At 34.2% G+C, this 16,699-nt stretch overlaps 1 protein-coding gene across 1 annotated transcript in view; it reads right to left on the bottom strand.

Moving 5' to 3' along the window:
• The window catches only part of ZBTB41 (zinc finger and BTB domain containing 41), a 43,320-nt gene that overhangs the window by 9,587 nt on the left and 17,034 nt on the right, over window positions 1–16,699 (bottom strand). Inside the window, exons 6-10 of the mRNA XM_032422189.1 lie at window positions 16,304–16,433; window positions 11,504–11,599; window positions 10,029–10,135; window positions 8,310–8,415; window positions 2,880–2,968 (exon numbers count right to left, since the gene is read on the bottom strand). Of these exons, the coding sequence (XP_032278080.1) occupies window positions 2,880–2,968; window positions 8,310–8,415; window positions 10,029–10,135; window positions 11,504–11,599; window positions 16,304–16,433 (528 nt within the window). The remainder of the gene's footprint in view (window positions 1–2,879; window positions 2,969–8,309; window positions 8,416–10,028; window positions 10,136–11,503; window positions 11,600–16,303; window positions 16,434–16,699) is intronic.

Below are 16,699 nucleotides of genomic sequence, written 5' to 3'. Positions count from 1 at the left end.
TATAATGAAAAATCATGAACAAGAATTTTCAGAGCTTTTATTCATTATAGATCCAAGTAAATACAAACCAAGTGTCCATCAAAGTACAATGGATAAATTGTGGTATAGTCCTATGAAAATTAAAAGAAACAAACCCATTTCTATGTATGAATCTCATAGACATCATACTGAGTGAAGTAAACCAGACAAAAAAAAAGAGTACATACTGTATGATTCCATTTATATCAAGTTCAAACAGGCAAAACTAATTAATGGTGATAGAAGTCAAAATAATGATTATTTTGCAAGGAGGTTATCAACTGGGAGGGACTGGAGAAGATACTTCTGCAATTTTGGTACTGGTAACATATTAATAACTTTATATTAATCTGAGTGGTGTTTACATAGATGTATTCATTTATAAAAATTCATTGAGCTGTTCATTAAGATTTGGGTACTTTACATACAGCTTAGAAAATTCTACCAAGTCTAAAATCAGGCCCTAAATTTATCAGCTTTAATGCCTATTTTAAATAAATGCACTACATTTCAACAAGATTACTGCTAAGAACAGTTGTAATCACTACTCTGAGAATTACAACAAGGAAAACACATAATGGATGAGAGTAAGCCATTTACAAAAGAAAATCTTGTATCTCTATTCCAACCAATTTCCCTAATTGTGTGGTTTGAAAACATCAGATAGATTAGAGGTTAGTCAAAGGTAAACATGATAAATTAATTCATTCAACAAATACTTATTAAGCACCTACTATTTGCAAGTCCTGGCTAAGCACTGATCATATTACTCATTTGAACCAATTAAGTATACTGACCTGGCCAAAACTGAAACCAATCCACTAGTTATAGCTCGCCTACAGAAAGAATATATTACCAGAAAAGGAAAGGTCTATATGGAATCTAGTTAAGGGGATTCCAAAAAAACATGAATCTGTTTCTTTAAAAAAGCAGTACAGATAATGCACTAAGGGTATCCTGGCTAGGGAAAAAGAATCTGGGGAGCAAAATTATTCTGGTCACAAGAGAGGTACACTATTAAAACGGTAAGGATGATTCAGTATCCTTCACCATTTCCTTGATAAACTATTCCATAAAATTACTACCTAATTTTACTCTATATTTTTCTGCTTAATAAATTTAGCAACTTTGCTTCCTTGATTAGAGAAAAAGGATACCTCGGCTAGTACACTATTCATTCTCTAAAAGGTGAATAAAAAGCTGACATTCTCGTGAATCTATTTCCAGTGGTTATTACGAAGAACTCCTAAGAGTATTTATAACTCTCAGTGTACAGACATAAAAGTGAGTTTCTGGACCTATAAATCTCAGGAATGGACCGGGAAATATGGAAACCAGTTTGTCGAAGGGCCACACTGTGAAGTCCTGTCTGGTAGCCTGCTGATTACTTTAGATTAGAAGTTGGCAAACTATAGCCCGAAAGCTGAATACAGCCTCTTGCCTGTTTCTGTAAATAAAGTTTTATTGGAATGTGGCCATGTTTATTTGATTACACATTGTCTACAGTTGCTTTCATGCTACAGAAGCAGAGCTGAGTGATAGAGACTGGCCCACAAAGCCTTAAATATTTATTATCTAGCTCTTCACCAAAGAAGTTTACTGACCTCTGCTTTAGGTGATTTCTCCCTCTCATTTCATAACTGCCATAATCTTTGTCTTATTCTGTAATAGAGCTCATTTCTGCAATTTTCAATGGGCAGAGTGACTTGTCCCTAATTCCAACTAACTGAGATATTCAGAGATGGAAATTCCACATTGTCATTGGTCATTGACTAATTACTATAAATCAATGGTTTTAAAAACTGAATGCAATTATAAAGCCAGCCCTTATTAAGTTTCTCCTCTAAAATAATTCCTGCAGTTTTACAATTCTTAAATCATCAATGGTCTTGAATTAACTTTCTGTAAGTTCATCATTTCTTTCAAACCATGAGTTTATTAAGCTTATTATTTATAAATAATATGGAAGATAGCATTAATATGATTTCCTCATTTTATATTCCTATGTATGTACCCCCAAATTATGACTTTTTCCTTTGGAGGGGGTTGTATTTTATTTTTAACAGCAGCACCATATAAGTAATAAATTCTTTGGTATTGAAATTTCCCAAATCCAGTTATTTTCCATCCTGATATTTATGAAATCAATTATTTTTCTCTTCTAAAACAGCAGCTTGACAAAATCCAAATAAATAAAAAACAGCCATAAATGCATAAATAAGTTTCTTTTTTAAAAAGAAAGAAAGGAAAGGTTTAAGAATTGTTAATTTCTATGGGAAGTCAAACAAGGACTATGACAACATATAAGAAAGAATCCAACAGAGTCTATATTTCAAAATATGGTAGCATTACCAAGGGGGAAAAAATAAAGGTTTAGAAAATGATTATCTTCTGGAGAGCAGCTGAAGCAAATCATTCTACTGTAACTACCTACAAATCACAACTGACTATGTGTAAAGGAAAGTATACAAGAGTAACTTGGTTAAGCAAGATAATCAAATCCTATCTGATTTATTCTTTTAAAAGAGGGGAAAAAAAAGGAATGTCTTCAGAGAGTTACATAGATATAGAGCAAATATAAACATCCAGAAAAGGGGAAAATCAGAGCTAAACATTGAGTAAATTCCCTATGAAGAAAAATTTGCCCCAACTTTACAAAATAATATTAAAAAATATTGAAGCTTACAGAGAATCAAAAGGCAGAATATCGCTCATTCATGACATCAATTTTAATAAAATAAGTAAAAATCGTATGGGGAAAAGACAAAAAAATTTAACGAAGAACAACAAAGTTTAAATGTCCATATTTTACTCCTGAATAATTACACAAAGATATAAATAAAGTACCCATTAGCTTTTACCTGAATGCGTCCGAAAATGCATTTCTAGACTTGATTTGCCTTTAAAAATTTTCTTACAAACGTCACATTGATGAAAGGTTGCTTTGTATCTAAGAAACATAAAAAGGGTTGAGTTTTCAATATAACTTTAATAACATAATGAAAATAGGTTAATTTACAAAATTTACATATAATTCTCACATTAATAAAGCATAGAAATCCAAAGGAATGTGGAAATACTTTTAAAGTACCAACCTTACCTCTGGCTCTTCCTCCTCCAGTTACATTCAACATACAAATTTGTAAAAAGAGGTCCTTAGACTTTTAACTTTAAACCACTTACTTTTAAGATTTAAATCACTGGACTTCTGTATTATTATTATTTGCTATTAAAAATATCAAAGGAAAAATTATAGGGACAGAAACAGATCAATGATGGGTTGAAGGAAGAAAAAAGGAGTTGAACAAAGAAGTCTGGTGGAAATTTAGGGGTGATGGAACTATTCTGTATCTTGACTGTGGTAATGATTACATGACTACATGCATCTGTCAAAACTTGCGGAACTATACACTACAAACAATGAATTTCTCTGCATGTAGAGTATAACAATTAAATTTAAAAAATAGATGCTGGGGCTGAATGAAGAGAAACTACAGCAACCTCAAAATGTGCCTTCATCAAAAAGGTGACACTGCTCTAATTGGTTCACTTAATAACACAAATAATAAATACTACAAACTTGAACTTAAATTTTATACCTAAATTTTAAAAGAACAAGATACCAGTCCTTTATTTTTATTACAGATTAATAGACATAAAAAGCTATAAAGTACTCAAAGCTACCTTATCACGCAGTAGAGAGCAGTACCTAAGAATATGTGTTTGTGATTTAAACAATCCTAGACTCCAATTTCATTGTGAGGGATTGTGAGGATTAAGATATTTGTAAAATGATTCACATTTAAGTGGTGGTTATTAGGAAAGCCTATCATCTCACCTTGGAAGTAATTCATACCTGATGAGTACATGCCAAATAATTAACTCAAATATAGGCTACTATAATGTTCTGTAAGACAGTTTGCTTTTAACAGATCTACTGAGTCTTACTGGAATGTTTAGCATATCGTTACCAATATTCAATAGCAATAGTACGCCTAAGGTTTCAAATGCCACTCATACTTTTCAAGTCATTCAACTCAACATTTACAAAGTGGCTACAAAAACTCCATGCAAGGCCCTGTCTTCCAGAAACTTACTTCTACTTGATGAAACAGACATTTAAAAAGATAATCTAGATTTAGTGACTTGGGAGTGTCACTGATAAACTTAGCAAAAGACCTGTAACCAGTATACTTGGTTTGTCTTATTCTGTTCATATCTAGTAAATACAAACAGAGATACAAACAGGGTCACCATGGGCACACACACAGAGACACAGCGGTACTCAACTAGGGGCAATTTTGCCCTGCATGGGGTATTTAGCAATGCCTGAAGACATTTTTGGTTTTCACAACTGGGGGTAGGTAGGTGCTACTGCCATCTACTAGATAGAAGCCAGGAATACCAATAAATAAACATTCTAGAGTGCACAGGACAGCTCCCCAACAAAGAATTATCTGGCCCAAAATGTCCTCCCCTTAGCTATGGCTAAGAAATCATGGTCTATACCATGAATGGAGTGAAGTTTTAAACATATAGATGCTCACAACACTTTAAGTGTCTCACAGTGAACATAGGATAAAGATAAAATGTACAAAGACCACGATGGGTCAGGCCCTATATATGTACCTCTCCCTTCTCACATGGATGCTAGAGTATAGATTTTCCAGGATAGGAGTGATAAACAGTTCCAAATGAAGCTGAGATGCCCAGTGTGAAAAGGACTTAAAAATGTCTATTGGAGTTGGCAATAAGGAACTTATACTGACAGCAATTTAAGAGGTAAAGTCAGAGGTCATATCGCAACAGCTTATTATAGTGAATGGAAAGTGGAGAAGTAGATAAGGATACTGAAATAAAGTCACCATTTTAAAACGTTTAAAAGGGAAGAAGAAACATTAGAAAATAATGGGTAGGAGGAGTGGTGCTAACCTTAAGCACTCCACATTCTTTCCCTGGATAATCTTATTTTATGTATTCACATATAAATCTTTATCCACAGGTCAGTCTTCACTCCTGAGATTTAGACTTAGATTTACCTATCACATTTCACGTTTGAGTTTCCATTAAGCATCTCAAAGTCAATACACACCAAACAATTCATCATCTCCCTCTGTAAACTTAGTCCATCTTCTGTTTTCTCCATCTCACTGGCCAGTTTATCACCCACCCACTTGAAAAGTGGAATTCCTTGAAAACAGGAATTATCCATGACTACTCCCATTATCTCAAAAAACTAAGTATTTTTCAAATAAGTACCTTCTACTATTTATTACTAATGCTACTCCCGAGTTAGGCCCTCACCATCTTTTTCCTAAATTCTAGCAGCTTTCTAACTGGCTGATTTACTTGCCTCGATTTATCCACCACAAATCCAGCCTCCCTATACCAATAAGAGTGATCTACCCCAAAAGAAATCCAACTGTGTCACCCTCTTGTTTAAAATCTTCAGTGGCTGTTTATCACATAGGAGTAAGTACTGGTTCCATAAAGGCTTCATATTCTAGATCCACCATTAGCCAACCCTTGTAGAAAGTGGAACCTACAGCTTCTGGTTCCATAATTATCTAGGCCAGCAGACAGGCCCACAGGCTCTTGTGGCAGTGAGGGAATCCCAAAATTCTTTCACAGGGTTTATAAGATGAAAGTTATTTTCAAAATAATACCATAACATTATTTGCCTTTCTCGTTGTGTTGACATTTACACTAATGACATGTACAAAGGACATGGGAGGTAAGAGTGCCAGTACGTCAGCTCTAACAAGGCCGCGGCACCAAAATGTACTAATCGTCATGTGCTCCTCACTGCCAGGCACTCACAGAAAGAAAAGAAAAATGTGGTGAAGGAGTTAAACTACTAATTTTTCTCAGTTTCAACCTTTCAGACTGTGGCCTTTGTAATGTTCTCTGTGACGGAGTGGCAACGACACAGCACTTCACCGCACACCCAAGTACCTGAGTCTGAGCGGTGGGCTGAAGGAGCCACTTCCTCACGAAATACCATCTTACTTGAAAGAATAAAAGACAAGAAAGAAAAAAAGACAAGCCACAGTTACAGACTTGAGTATTTGGCAGATATTTTCTCGAAAATTAAAGGAAGTAAAACTGTTACTTCAGTATTTGTCATCAATGATAAAGTTTGAGCTTTCAAGCTAGTATAAAAATTCTGGAGAACTTGCAGCTGCCCTTGTGATGTTGACAGCTTCCCAATACTCCTTTCTGAGAGACTAGAGGCAATATTAACAAATGTGATTTGTTGATCCTGTACTGTGAAATGTGCTAACATTTAGAAAATTGGCATAATTTAGTGAACCCATATTTTCCAAATGACAAATGCATCATATTACAATTTATGCACAGGTAAAAAAATTCATTCAAGTACAAGACCAATAGACTGTAACAGAGTATGAAAACTTCATTAATCTTGTTTCAGATTGCACCTTGCAACTACCTTTAAGAAACTAGCACTTAAACAGTTTTAGTGTAGTAGCAAAGACTAATAACCACAATTATCTAAGACTGCTATCATAATACTCCTTCTTTTACCAACTATGTATAGAGAGGCTAGATTTTCTTCATTTACTTCAAATAAAATAATGCATGGCAGCAGATATGATAATCCAACTGTCTTCTATTAAGCCATTAGAGAGATTTACAAAAATGTAAAACATGCCACTCTTAATATTTTTAACTTGTTTTGTAAAGTAGCTATTCTTCACAAATTGCTTTTTATGTGAGCATGCAATGGGTATATTACTATTTTTAACTGAATTAATAAATAAGTACTGAATTTTTTCTCAATTGAATTTTTAATATGATTTATATAATTTATTTAAACAATAATATAATTTTTATATTGTAATTTATGTAACAAGAGCTCCTGAGATACTGAATAATTTTTAAAAGTATAAAGGGGTTGAGAAAAAGTTATAGACCCTCAGGAAAAAGTGAGTCTGCAGTTCAGTCTGTTTTCCACCCATTCATACAATATGCTGAAATTCTTATTTCCTTTAAAAAAAAAAGATTTTATGTATTTATTTATTTGAGAGAGAGCGCACACAAACGACAGGAGAAACAGAGGAAGAGGGACAAGCGGACTTTGAGCTGATCACAGAGCCTGACGCTGGGCTTGATCCCACGACCCTGAGATCACCTGAGCCAAAATCAAGAGCTGGATGCTTAACCGACTGAACCACCCAGGTGCCCCCTTATTTCCTTTTCTATACAGCATCATGTATATCTTTCTGTCCTAGCACTTAGCAGGATTCCTATTATCTCATGAATAAAAGAATTCAGTGACTACAATGAATACATTGATTCAATGAGTGAATCACTGAACAAAATCAGTGAAAGAAAATATAAACCAGTATGTGAAAATATAAAAAATGGATACAAATCAGCACTTCCCACTCTTCTTCAAAGTGGTCTATCACTTACTACATTTAAAGATACTATGTATATTTTGTTGATGATGCTCAGTATATTAACCTAAGTTTCTTGGCACCTATTACTTAGCATTTGTTCCAAACACCTAGTCCAAGAACATGGATTCTCTGAACATTTTACACTCAACAACTCATCTCAGTTAAACCTGAATACTAAATTTTATTAAAAAGTTGGTGTTCAAAAGAAAAAAAAAAGAGACCAAAAAACAGACTCTTAGAGAATAAACTGATAGTCACCAGAGAGAGGTGGGCAGGGGGAATAGGTGAAATAGGTTCAGGATTTAAGAGTACATTTATCATGATGATCACTGAGTAATGTATAGAACTGTTGAATCACTATATTGTGTATCTGACACTAATATAATATTGTATATTAAATATATTGGAATTAAAAAAAAAGTTGGTATTTAGGATAGCACATGCCTCCTTCAAATAAAATACCATTTTAAATGCTCAGTCTGGTTAAAAAGAAATCTAAATTCTGACTAGAAACATGTCCCAATAATTGCTCTTATTAAGTATAATATATAGGGCAGCACATTTATACTTTTAGGTAAAAGCCACAGCAACCAAAGATAAATGAAATGCCCAAAGAATTTCAAGATTTTATATTAGTCATTAACTTCAATGTCTACCACCTCTAGCCTTAAGTCAACTGAAAACAAGTAAAACAAAAATGTTTCACTGAATTCTGTTAGGTCAGCAGAGAAGCTATAGAAGCCAGAAAAAAGAGAGCTAGTTAACCTATCCCCAATTAAACAAAATAAACTATGAGACAAGTTGTAACTTTCCTCTAACCTATACTTATCCAATGTAGTAATTATGGGAAACTGCTTTTTCACTTACTTTTGCCACACTTTCTCTCCCAGGTGTACACTTTTGTAATGAACAGTGAGATGATCCCTACGACCAAAACATTTTCCACATTCTTCACATTGATGAGCCTTCTCACCTTAAAGACCCAAATATTTTGATTATAATATGCAATTCAGTTTTCCTCCAGAAATATATTATCAAACAGTAAGATAACATGATGGGAAATATACCAGAAAAGTAAGGCCACCCTTTATTCTGGGCTATTTGCTTTATATTCCTTACTCAAAAACCTTTCTTCAGTGAACCTATGCTTATTTTCATGGATGTGAGCCCTTTTCCCTCACTTGGAAAAGGAACGAATAGGGTTTTTGCTGTAGACTTCAAATCTTACCTTTCAATGTAACAGGACAAAATAAATGAAATTACTTCAAAACTCAGTAATTTTTTAGGAATATAGTAAGTCTAGATGTCAAACACTTGAAATGAAAATACACTGAATCAAGAAGAGGCTGTTTTACTGTTAATAAAAAGGACCTGAACATTTTCAGATCTTTGTACTTTAATTTTTTTAAAAGATTTCATTTATTTATTTGAGAGAGACAGTGAGCGAGAGAGCACAAGCGGGGTGGAGGGGCAGGGGGAGAGAGAGAAGCAGACTTCCCGCTGAGCAGAGCCCGACAAGGGGCTTGACCCTGGGATCATGACCTGAGCTGAAGGCAGATGCTTAACTGACTGAGCCACCCAGGCATCCCTCTTTGTATTCTATTTTTAAAATATTTTTCATCTATGGGGATTTCATACATTTATTTGTAATGAGCCAAAACACAAATATGAAGTAAAATTCTAAATGAGTCCCATTTCTCATCTCTGTTCTTCAGTTACAGAGGCCTGGCCTTTAAAAACCACTGTCTCAACTTAATCCAGATGCAATTAAAGCATGTGATCTCTAGAATTAGGAATTTAGAATTCTCCTCCTAAAAACGAAAATGCGTTAATTTCAGCGAGCATCTCTTAAAGTGTTGATAACAACTGCATCCTGCAACCTCACTGGGATCATTTAAGAAAATAATTATATCTGTTGCATACTTTATACTTAGATTATGTTTATAATAATAATAATCACCTGTTCTACTGTGCTCATAGAGATGGCTCTTTCCCATTATTGTGCTCATATAGTTGGCTCTCTTAGCACTTCCTGAACATCAATCTGAGAGGAAAATATGAAAGAAAGCCCCAGAATATGAAACTTATAAATATGGTATAAAGATCTGAAATTGATCAGGATTATTAAGGTACTCTTTTCCAAAGATAGGGTTTCAAAAATTCACTATTACATAAACTTTAACACCCAATTATAATCATTTCTCTTCAAATATGTTTTGCTAACTTCTTTCAAATCCAATTAAAATGAGCAATGTTATCTTGGCATCTCCATTTAGAGAAATGTCAATATCAATTATTGTATACATCCACATAATATGCAAAATGCAAATTTTGACAATTTGATTAAAACAAACATCAAAATATAGTCTGTAGTCATAAAAGGCAACCAAATGACTAAAATTACAGTGAACAAAAACATGTCATAAAATTATGTCCCTTTCAGATATTTAAAAAAAAAATTTTCAGAGTCAGCATTATCAATGTCAAATTATTAAAATTATAGCCAATATAAACATGATGTAGTATGTCCTCTAGCAGGTGCTTTTTTAAAGGCTTCTGTAAACATCATTACAAAGTACACCTTACCTGAATGTATTTTTTTGTGCTTTGTAAGATGGTCATGACGAATAAACGTTTTCCCACATTCATCACATTCATATCTTTTATCATCGTGATGTACTCGTAAGTGAAGTCTATAAAGAAAAAAAAAAACTGAAGACCATAAAAACTGGTGACACCAAAGGTAAAATCCTGATTAACTCTAAATAGGGAAACTGGACTCACTCACCCTTATACATTATTTGCTCCACTTCTAGGACTTTCCTCTTTCCTCACTCTTTCACTATCTAACTCCAGGGTTCCTACTCAGCTCTTTCAAAAAAACACCTCAACATTTGCACATACACTACGTCTACATGACCTTCCTTCCTGACTTAAATCTACTTCACTGAACATACTAAATGTCTAGGGTTGTTATCTACCTGACTGGTGGAGTTTCAGAGATAGCAAAAGTAGGAATGAGTCAGAAGTAATTAGAATCAGACAAATGGGGTGACTTAAACTCACAATACAGCAAATAATTAAGAATTAACCCTTTTCTGGATGACTGATACCACTTACAAATCGATAGATGAGAAATTTAGCAAATTTTATAAGTAATCAACTTTCTGACAATTACATTCTGCTACTTTTCTTCACACTAACCAAAGTTAGTTCATTTTATAGTCACCCAAAGACAGATTATAAAAGGTTTAAATTATTAAAATTCATTTAACTTGAATTATTTTTAGCACCATAATCCTCCCATCTATATATATCCCAGTGAAATGAATAGCTTTCCCATTCAAGTTGCCAAAACAGATACTGATTCCATAACTAAAACCAGTAAACCGACTGAGCTGCATCTAAAAAGGACCCATTATGTTTAAAATTTTTTTAAAAAGAGGTAAAAGAAGTAAATAATAAATGAAAGTGTAAAAATTAAAGCCTTAAGATTAAAAACCCTAAGAGCATTAATAAACATGTAAAATGTATACATCTCACAGTAGGCAGTCATTTAATCAATTATTCAGGAAAAAGTCAACTTTTCATAAACTTCAAATGTGGTCAAGGATTCAGCTATAAAAACAGTTACACAGGTTACAACTAATACACAGAAGACTTTCCAAAACTGAGAGTCCTAGAGTTTTCAATTTTGCCATATTTCATACCAAAATATTTTTTTGATAATCAAGAGTAATGAAATACACTAAGGTTAGAATATCAGAGTTTTAATGAGTTTTGAATCAAAGAAAAGTAATGAAATAAACATTTAAATGACAGTGACTTGGACAGTAAAGCATTTAGCAAACTTGGTGATGAAATATTTAATATTTTGTACTATAGAATAAAGACTATTAAAAGTTGTAATGTGGGGGAAAAGTCTGTAAAGTTTTTTTGCATAATTTTGTTTACTGTAAGTGCTAAGAAATATTTTAATTCAACAAACAACTAATGCAATGATAAAACAGAATTAAAATAATTTATCTTACCTAATATAGGGGAAAAATGGCTTGACTTACCTGTATGAACTTCCATGACGGAAACTTTGCCCACAAATACTACAAAGATGAGGTTTTTCTCCACTGTGGATTCTCAAATGTTCTTTCAAAGTAGTTCTGTGTTAAAAATATACATTTATCTAGAGACTTTTTTAATGTTATTATTTATATTAAACATAGGCTCCCAGGAGTGCCTGGATGGCTCAGTCAGTTAAGCATCTTACTCTTGATTTCAGGTCAGGTCATGATCTCAGGGTTGTGAGATCAAGCCCTGCATAGGGCTCCATGGTGGATGTGGAGTCTCCTTAAGATTCTCTCTCCCCCTCTTCCCCTGCCCCTTCCCCTGCTTGCAATTTCTCTCTCTCTCTCTCTCAAACACGGTATTCAGAAAGCTTACTAGAAAGGTAATCAAGCTAACAGATATTATGACAATTTTCCCTTTCTCCTACAGTATTTTTGCTTTTTACTGGATTAGTCTCACCAGCATATAATCACGCCTGCTTCGTCTCTCTTCTTTAAACACACACACACACACACACAAAATTAACTTTGGCTTCCTTTGCCATCAGTTTGCTCAAAGATTTAACTGTATAGCTTAAGCAGCTATCAAGGAGTACAATGAAAAATGCTCAATTGTTACTACTACATTAAGTAAAACTGATGTGAATTTTAACGGAGAAAATTTAATAATATATAAGCCAACCCAGTTTATCAGTACTATTCCTTTCAAATATGTGCTCAGTATCTGTGAAAAGAATGTTTTAAGGCAAAGAAAGCTTTACAGGTACTTGTAACTTCCAGCTGCCAATGTGAAAAGGGGAAACCATATAAAGAATACAATTACGGTCATTCCTAAATCTTCCAGTCCTACTGACCTGGGATGCACTTGTTAAAATAAAAAACAGAGACCAGCCTTGAAAATTCCCCAAACAAACAAAACCAGTTTAGTCCCACAAACAAAGCCTAATGTAGCTTATTTTGCAAGGATAACTTGTCCTGGGTCATTTGTTTATGCCTCTGAAAATCATAGGCAAAACTTAAACTGTTTCCCAAGGTTGATGTGAGGTAACCATTTACCAATTCCCTATCACTTAAGAAAATCCTAATGTCACAACCAACTACTGTGAAGAATAAACAGTCACTGCTTTCTCATTTTTAAGCTGCATATAACAATATAGCCGAGTCTCATTCTGTGTTCTGGTTTGAGTGCTCCTGGTTTGCAAACTGTCTTTTTACATATGCACAATAAGCTTTTACTAATTACTACTTTGGTGATTCATTGGTTTTGCTTCTGTTATTTCTGAACTTTTGGCAGGCTATTGTATAACCATTGCTGCTCCAAATACATAGCCAGCATTTCCTATAGTTCTAACACTCGGAGATTTCCTACATATGTAAAGTGCTGAGTAAGGATAGACAAAGTTATTTTGGGAGGAAAGAAATAAAAGGCAATGTGTCTGACCTTTGCAGGCTTTTGACTGTTTCTACTACTTGGTTTTTATTTTAATCCCACATCTAGTGAGTGTTAAGGCTGAACCTGAAATGAAGGCAGATCTACGCCAGTAGATGGTGCTCTTCTACAAGGCCCACCAACACTGGACAGGTGGGTCTGCAGGTATATTCTGCTTTGTGGAAATTATCCCTAAAACTACTCCGAGACCCCTGCCTACTAAGTAATTTAAAGTAAAAAGATGGAGAGATTGTTTTAGTTTTTGGTTTGCTTTTTGTTTTTATAGAAAGACCTTTAAGAAAAAAAGAATGTATAATGAATAAAATAAACTGTATCCATCTGTAGGATAAGATCAAGTGTAGCATATTGGTTTTCCTATTTTACCATCATATCAATTTGATATTTTAAGAATGTGGCATTTCTAATGTTTTAAAATTATGGAACTTGTATATACTGAAGGATATAAAATGTATACATATTGTTTAAAGAATGCTATTATTACACTTAAATGCAGGATAACACCTAGAATATTGCTATACCTTAGAATGCCTCTACATGTTCCTCCTTGATCTCTCAGATAACCATTTATGTTAACTATTCCCTTTCTTCTTTGTTTTAGTACTTAGTAGTATATATCACTAAACAATATACTGTATATTTTTGAAAAACCAAGTAGCAAGCACAAATCTAACAATATTGCCACTATTAGCTAAAGAGCCCACAAGATAGTATGAACATGGTCTCTTTATCAAAGTCTGGCTGTAGCTTGCCTGAGCATTGGCAAGAGTCCTTTCCAACATGTCAGCGGGTAAAGTCATAAATAAATACTGGAAAAGAGGGCTCATCACAATCAGAGCATCTGACAATCTAGAGTGGATCAGGTACTAGAAGTCTGGCAGAAATACAGCCAAAGTAAAAAGGCTGATGTATATATTTTGCTTCTAAACTTACTATGAACTACCTCTAATTCTCACAGATAGGTCAAAAAAGAATATTTCTGTGAAATGAAACAAGTGTCCTCAGTTAAATCAAGTAGCAAGGCAAAAATATAAGAGTACAATGGTGTATGCTAGTATACTAGCATACAGGTACTATATAGTGGCAGAGTATAGATAAGAATTTGAATCAGGGAGAGGGAAACAGGGAGCTGCTATTCAATGGGTATGAAGTTTCAGTTATGCAAGATGGGTAAATTCTAGAGGTCTGCTGTACAACATTGTGCCTTAACACAATAATAATACTGTATTAGTAACTTAATACTGTATTGTAACTTAATAACAATACTGTATTGTGCACTTAAACATTTGTTAAGAAGGTAGATCTCATGTTAAATGTTCTTACCATAGAAAATAAAAAATAAATTTTGGGGTCAGACCCACTCTCACATTCTGTCCCCTAGTTAAAAGAGGAAACATGCCAGCAGGGGTCTTAGCAGTGACAACCCTCAATCTGTCATGGGGCATTACTACTACTAGTGCGGACTGACTACCCATTGTTACACATATATTGCACATCTCACAACCTGGAAACTTCATGCACCATCCTCCTATGAATTCCTTTTGCCTCTTTCCAGTATTAGAATTTCTATTTCCTGTAGCCCTTGTCTTCCTCTTCATCAGTTTACTTTCTCATTCTGGTGAAGCATACCCTTTAGTTGCTTCATGAGAAAGAGTACATCAAAGGCCAACTTTTTGATATCATGAAAAATGTCAATGATCCTCAGACTTGATTGTTAGTTTGACTAAGAACAGAATTCTAGGCTGGAAATAATTTTCTTTACGAATCTTCAAAGTACAACTGTATCATCTTATTTCTAGTGTTGCTGTTCAGAGATGTCCAAGTAATTCTAATTCATAATTCAACATATGTAATTTTCCCTGAACAATGAGAAGCATACAGAAGCTTCTCTTTGTCCCCAGTGTTCTGAAATATCACAGTGATGTATCTTGGAGTAGGTTTATTTTCATCTAATGTCCTAAGCATTTGATGGGTAATTTTAGTCTGGCAACTCATGTCCTTCAGTTCTGGGAAATTATCTTGAATTATTCAGTGACGATTTTTTCCCTTGCTATTTTCATTGTTCGCTCTTTCTTTCTGGACCTCTTGACTGGTTCTCTAATGTTCTAATCCTTATTTTACACTTCTGTATCTTTTTGCTCTACCTTTTGGGAGATTCCCTCAACTTTGTTCTTCAATCCTTCCATTAGGGTCTTTACTTTGTCTATCATGCCTTGAATTTCTGGGAGCTCTGATTTGTTATAGCACCCTGTTCTTGTCTAAAGGATTCTAGATCTTCAACTGGGGATATTCATAATATGAATATTTCTCATGAAGCAACCAGTTGTTTATTTTTTTGAAAGTTTTCTTCTTTCTGAATAATGTTTCCTTCAAGATTGTTTTTTGTTCCCGAATTGTGTTAGAATCTAGCTTCCATGTTAAATGATTTCGTTCTGTGTTTAATTCTTCTGTCCATGATTACATGTGATAGACTAAAAAGTAGATGGCACAATCAAAGAGCATGCATAAGTGGGCCTTGATGACTAGGCTTCACAGTAGGTGACCTGAGTGTACTATTTGTTATGGAATATATTTGCCCTCTGGGTGCTCAGATTTTCAGGGAATTGTTCTCTAATCTACTGCCTGGGGGGTAAAATCTAAAATCCAAGACATCAGCAGGGATAAGGCCTGTGGCTCACTGCTTTCAGCATTCAGAATGCATTCATCATATAACAACCTGGTATACTCCAGTCCAGATATCTGCTAAATAGGGACAGGGGTAGGTGCTCAGCAGCAATGACCTGTGTGGGTGGCAGAAGAAAATCCAAATAATCTAACTTATAAAGAAGTTTTTACTTAAGTGCTCCCTGTTCTGCCTCTCCTTCGCCCTAGTTCCAGAGGTATCTGATACTGCCCACTCCTACACCTTTTGTGGATTCTATGATGTAAACCATGTTCTCAATTTCTCCATTGCCACCTTGGGATTTGTCTTTCTTAGATCTGCTAAGTCAGTTCCCACTGATCCACCTGCTTTCTAGCTCCCGAATCTGTGTTGCTCTTTCCACATTTCTGTTCTTCCTGTCTTTGTAGCTTACTGTCTTTTAAATCAATCAATAACCTTTAATGTAGTTTTAGTGGGGTTTCAGAAAGAGACAAAGTGGTATCTATGTGAAATTTACCATCTAAACCTGCAAATCCTGACTTTATATCATCTTCTATCGCATTTTACAAATTCTTCTTCTGTCCTTAAATTTCAAATTAAAGTATAATTTTAAGTATATCTTGTATTACCCTAATCCTTATAAACTATACTCATTAATTATTTCTATATAACAGTTACCAGGATTTTTCTGGGTGTGTAGTAAATTCCTCACCTTTCTCGTACTGATTTTCCACAGATAAAGCAAGTCCATTTTCTCTTTCCACCATGGGTACATTCTATATGGCGTTTCAAATTTCCAGTGTCATTAAACTGGCGACCACATATATCACATGGAAAAGGACCTAAAAAGGAAAGAAGAATATATATTTAAAGTTTAAAGAACAGATACTAAGTTAAATTTAATAGGATAGGTATGTTATGAATATATATCTACCACTGTAAGTGCATATATTATAACACAATGCAGTTATTCATTTATAGTTTTCTCTTCTCTTCTAGATTATTTATTCCTAGAAGGCAAGTTACACCTGCCTTCTCTATCATCCCTATATGCCTAGAGCTGAGTTTACAGTGTGGCATCTAATATAGTAATGCTGTATAATCTAAT

This window comes from Phoca vitulina, unplaced genomic scaffold (genome assembly GCF_004348235.1).
Source record: "Phoca vitulina isolate PV1807 unplaced genomic scaffold, GSC_HSeal_1.0 scaffold26, whole genome shotgun sequence".
NCBI classification, from domain to species: Eukaryota; Metazoa; Chordata; class Mammalia; order Carnivora; family Phocidae; genus Phoca; species Phoca vitulina.
The sequence above is the reverse complement of the archived record's forward strand: the minus strand, read 5'-3'. Positions and strand labels throughout refer to the sequence as shown.